This window comes from Cupressus sempervirens, chromosome 4, assembly GCF_028749045.1.
Source record: "Cupressus sempervirens isolate cs-2001-9-10 chromosome 4, ASM2874904v1, whole genome shotgun sequence".
Classification (NCBI taxonomy): domain Eukaryota; kingdom Viridiplantae; phylum Streptophyta; class Pinopsida; order Cupressales; family Cupressaceae; genus Cupressus; species Cupressus sempervirens.
In genome coordinates this window covers 797,269,518-797,275,201 of record NC_143121.1, presented here as the reverse complement: position 1 = coordinate 797,275,201, position 5,684 = coordinate 797,269,518, and the positions used below count along the sequence as shown (strand labels likewise).

The following is a 5,684-nucleotide window of genomic DNA, read 5'->3' as shown; positions in this document are numbered from 1 at the left end:
ACTCCTTACTCATATTTGGACCTATCCCTAAGAGCGGATGAACAATTGATGCCCATTGCTTAGGTTATCATTTACTCTTCCAAGATAGGGCCTATATTGTAATTAAATGCCTAACTAGCTGACTTGTGTCTTAGCTAGCTATATAAGAAGCTTGGAGTAGATGTACGAAGGACAAATGAAGTAGTAAGTAGGAAGAAAGATCAAATATTGTGAGCTTGGACTCTGATGTTGTCATTCTTTGTATATGGCCACAACTCAGAAGGCCTCACAATCAGACATTTTGGTTGATGTTTATCATGTATAATCAATCAATAAATCTTTGAATATGGTTGTCTTCCTGTTGCAAATTTGTGTTTTGTTCCATTCATACTCTAGGAAAGTTTCTCGATGATTGGATCTAATCACTTATTGGCCTCCCTTCCCTACCAACCTTGTGTCATAATATTAATATAAATAGATTATTTTGTTTGTCCTAATATTATTCAATTTTTTTAATCCTTGAACAAGAGTTTGTGTCCTTTCAAAAAGTCATATTTCTTCAAAAGTCTATAAATCTTTTGATGTGGTTGGCAACATGACCCCTCAAGCCTTATGTGAAATGCTTTTGATGAGGAGCTATGAGTTAGTGAGACTACAGATAGAGGATCTCATCCCCTTTTAACAAAGTTGAGGCTTAAACTTGCGAGTATATTAGATCAATAAAGGCACAAGCCCACAATCACAATAGCTCGATAAGAGTTTGAATCTTACCCCATGTTCTCATGTAGATGCTTAAGTACATTTTGTTTGTAAATTAAACAATTAAGTGTTCTCATGAAATTTTAAAAGTGTGAGAAAATGATATTTTAGAAACTTTTTTTATTTTAGTGGAGTGGTTATTTTTCAACTATTATTAAATTTATTAATGCAAATTTCAAGTCTTTTGTTTAAGAATAATCCAAGAAAAAAGCATATTCATGAGGCCACCAACTCTACAAATATCTTCTTTAAAAATTGAGTAGTCAATGTTAACCAAAATAAGCTAAGCAATGGTATGGAAACATGTCGTGAGTGGCCACAATAACACCACCTTTGAACCAACACACTAAATAATAAGTCCAAATTTAAGAAGTCATATTTATTATATAATAAAATTATAAATCATTTTTAAAATGTAACTTTTTTTTTTTTTTTGTCAAAAATATGAATAAAAGAAGGAATTTCTTCATTAAGGATTAAGAATAAGATTTTTATTTGGCTGCATATATCAAATCTTACTTGAAACAAAAAACAAACATTTGAAAAACATGGCAAAAGGTTTAGTTCTTCCTTAAATAAAAGGTAAAAATATATGACAATTTTGGAATAGTTCGACAGAATTTTAACTTTTTCCTTTTATAAAAGATAAGAATGTATGAGACTACTTTCCTTGCAAATATGTTTAGATGTTCATAACTAAAAGAGAGAGTTTATTCATTAAGCATAGAATGAGATCTTAATTTGGTTGCATATATTGAAGCTTAATTGAAATAAAGAACAAACATTTGTAAGACATGGCAAAAGGTTTCTTTCTTCTTTAAAGAAAAGGTAAGAATATATGAGAAATTTGGAATAGATGGACAAAAGTGTTCCTTTTTCCTTTTATACAAGATAAGAATATTTTCTTTTATACAAGATAAAAATAGGTGAGATTTCTTTCTTGAAGATATATTCATAACCATATTAATATTACAAATATTAATATGAATAAAAGGGGGGATTTCTTCATTAAATATTAAGAATAAGATGTTAATTTGGTGACATATATTAAAGCTTAATTGAAACAAAGAACAAACATTTAAAAGACATGGCAAAAAGTTTCCAACTTCCTTAAATAAAAGAGAAGAATATAAGATAAATCATTATAACATAAAATTAGCAAGCCATTATAATGTAAAATTAGCAAGCCACTATAATATAAAATTAGTGAGCCATTATAATGAAAAATTATCAAGCCATTATAATGTAAAATTCTTGTTGTCCTTAACAAAATAAAGACTTGAAATCATATTTTCAAATAAAAAATTAAATTATCAATAAATTTTTCTAGTGAGAAGATAAATAATATTTGAATTTATTATTATTGTTAAGATTTTAAATTGTACTTGTAAGAATAATTGTTTTAGAGAGAATTAAAATAAAAATATATAAAATCTACATATTAATGGATCTTTGTAATTTAATTTTGATTTTGACTGAAGATGAACTTTTATATATCATTTAACTTCACTAAAAAATTTAACAAAAATAAAATTAAATGGTCAATTCAAAAATAAAAATATATTGTTCAATTAAAAAAAATGAATTGATCAAAATCAAAATAATACATAAACATTAAATAATTTTTTGATTTTTTATAAACTGATACAATGTTTAATGAAGATCTGTACGGACCACAGATCTGTTACTTGCTGGTTCCTCATTTTTGTTGCTTGACAGACTGTAATCCGATGGTAATATGACTCTAACTAATATTTAATAGAGAAAAAAAATTGATGCATATTGATAAACATATTCATACTTCTAAAAACTGAAAAGATGTAACATGGGTTTCTTGAAATGGTTATTTTCCCTTCATCATTTCTTTGCAATGTGGTAAGTAGGAGAGTTCTGAAACGAAACCATTATTCACAAACTGCATATCTGTCATGGTGTCCACAACATTGTAGAGACAAAGAATGAGACCCACAAGATCAGAAATCAGAAAGTATTTATTTTGGACTTTCTTCCAACTAGACTCATGAGCACTCTAGATGTTCAAAACACACATCCAAAAGATTGGAAAGCCTATAAACAATTTCTCCCATGGTTGGCCTTGTTTGAACATCCTCATCCAGACAAGCTCTGGCCATGAAAGCCAGACTCATTGCACTGTCTATGGAGCATGTCTCCTTCACATTTGGATCTATCCATTTCCTTAGTTTTTCTTCTCTCTCTTCGCCTTCCAACAAGCCCTTTATCTGTCTCCATAAAACCCCGAGCTTCCCATCCTCAATCATGGCTTCCCTGCCAGAAATCAGCTCCAAAAGTAAAACCCCAAAAGCAAAAACATCAATCTTTGGAGATGCTCCATCAGCACCATACTCTATCTTTGGATTCACTATATATCTTGCATGCCCAAAATTTGCAATTTTTGCCCTGAGCTTGCTGTTGAGAAGAACATTGCTGCTTCTCAAATCTGTGTGGACAATGCCACTTCCTTCATGAATGTGGTTAAGCCCAGTTGCTATATCTACAGCAATCTGTAGTCTTGTTCTCCATGTAAGACCTTGAAAGCCCATGGATGGCCTATGAAGCCACAAGTTCAAAGACCCATTCTCAACATATTCATATATCAAATAGGACTTCCCCTTCTCACAATTCATGCAAAAGCCCAGTAGCTTTACCAAATTTTCATACTCTACCTTATGTAGGGACTTCATTTCATGGGACACGTCCCCTTTCATCTGCTTGATTACAACATCCCTGCCATTGATTATGCCTCTGTATGAAGAGCCTCCAAGATGGGACTTGGGGCTAAAACCTTGAGTTGCTTCCTTTACAACTTCAGGGGAATAGAAAATAGGCTTGCATTTAGCACTATCTGTAGCCTCTGGTTTTACACCCATCTCTATATCCATGGATTCCAACTTTGATGACTGCTTTTCCTCTGCTCTGGAAGCTTTTGCAGCTGCTGAAACCTTCTGGACAATCTCGAATGCGACTTTTGCCACCATCATTCCCACAAAAGCAATGTACAGACCTAGTAACAGGGTCTGATATGAATCACTTTTCGGACTCGTAGAACTTGGCTTACCTAATAACAGGGTCTCATATGAATCACCTTTTGCGCTTCTAGAATTGGGCTTTCCTAGTAGCAGGGTGTCATGTGAATCACCTTTTGAATTCATAGAACTTGGCTTACCTAATAATAGGGTCTCATGTGAATTGCCTTTTGAACTCATAGAACTTGGCTTACCTAATAACAGGGTCTCAGGTGAATTGTGTGCTGACCTTGTAGAACTTGGCTTTCCTAATAACAGGGAGTCATATGAATTGCCTCTTGAACTCATGGAATGTGGCTTATCTAGCGACAGTGTCTCTAGTGAATCATCACCTGTTGAACTTGGCTTACCTAATAACAGGGTCTCATATGAATTGCCCATTGAAATTGTAGAAGTTGGCTTCAGGGTCTCATATGAACCCTCATTCGAACTCATAGGACTTGACCTTCCTAATAACAGGATCTCATATGAATCACCTTCTGAATTCGTAAAACTCGGCTTTCCTAATAACAGGGTCTCATATGAATCACTTTTCGAGCTCACTGAATTTTGAGCCACTGAAGAAGAAACATCTAAAAGAGGCCTCTGAGAGTGGACATGGCAAGATTGCACTAACAACATTACAAACACACAATACACCAGCTGATTCTCCATGATTCTCCACAGAAAAAACTCAAAAGAGTTGGACCAAAGAACATAACAAAATGAATCAAAGACAGAATACAATGACCATCATATACAATCAGGACAAGCTTAAATACACCATCGAGGAAAGTGATCTTTTTGGCCGCACGGTGAAGTTATCAGAAAAGCTTGGTACACGGGAAACCAAGATTCCAAGTGAACAACATAAAACTTGGTTCACATGTCAAACAGGACAATGTATTTCGCAAGATCCATAAAAGCTTTATCATTTTATAGGCTCTAAAGATCCCTTAATTCTAGAAAAGGTTTATACGGGACAAAACTTCTGACACAAATTTTCTGCTTCACTCAATTATTCCTTGTCCAACCTTGAGTCACATGAAAGTAATCTTTTTTTATATCAGAATCACGTGAAGGCAGGTTTTTGTAAACCTTTAAACTTATTTTAAAACACTGAAAGCAATGGGCACTTTGTAGCAGGTCAAACTGCATGGTTTTCTAAATGGGCAATCAATGGATAAAGTCTATGCTCATTTCTATATTCAGTATATTCACTTTACCATATATATTATAATGACGGTCGTTACTCCACCAAATCTGTTTATGCTCAGAAGGCATGGACATTCTGTGTGTTCGCTGCTTTGATTAATTATTTTTCTAAGTTATTCATCATGATTCTGATTTTTCTGTTTCATGGTTCCCATTCCATGTAATACTACTCAAATGTATGTTTATAATATTGGGATTCATATGAGAAGTATTGCAATATTTTGTGAAAATGTAATAACTTATTCTTGTCTGGATTCTCCACTCGTGACAAGATCTAACAATAATAAAAAGTCAGAACTTTTTCAACTATTTGTTTTACTTTATAAGCTATGTTTTTTTTAAAATAAGTTTTTGTTAACTATTTGTTTTATTTTGTAAGCTATGGTTTTTTCCTTCCAATCCTTATTATTTCAAATGTTTTGAATAAGTTTTAGGAGAAGGGTATAATTACTGGTGATCCTTAACTTGTCTATTTCTAATTTCTAATTATAATATTAGATTTTATTCATATTTTTATCTTCTTTGTATGCGATTTAGTGTTATAACTATTGTTTCAGGTCTTAATTAAGCCGAGAGGCTCTCTACAGTAGCAGCAATCTTCAATGTAAACATTTTCCATTTTGAAAAAAAATTGACGTTCATTTACATGTCAGAAAAACAAAATAGAAATAGACTAAATATAATTATAATTATAATCATGAAAATTGC

General features: G+C 32.4%; 1 protein-coding gene across 1 annotated transcript; it reads right to left on the bottom strand.

Annotated features, from left to right (window-relative positions):
* Positions 1-2,568: 2,568 nt before the first annotated feature.
* LOC149563791 (chitin elicitor receptor kinase 1-like) lies at positions 2,569-5,124 on the bottom strand. The gene has a single exon (XM_089826925.1). It carries the CDS (start codon positions 4,434-4,436, stop codon positions 2,757-2,759), a length of 1,680 nt encoding a protein of 559 aa, XP_089683051.1. The 5' UTR covers positions 4,437-5,124; the 3' UTR covers positions 2,569-2,756.
* Between the last annotated feature and the right edge of the window lie 560 nt (positions 5,125-5,684).

Excerpts from the sequence above, each read along its gene's own strand:
- LOC149563791 (XM_089826925.1), bottom strand. The coding sequence starts at position 4,436 with ATGGAGAATCAGCTGGTGTATTGTGTGTTTGTAATGTTGTTAGTGCAA.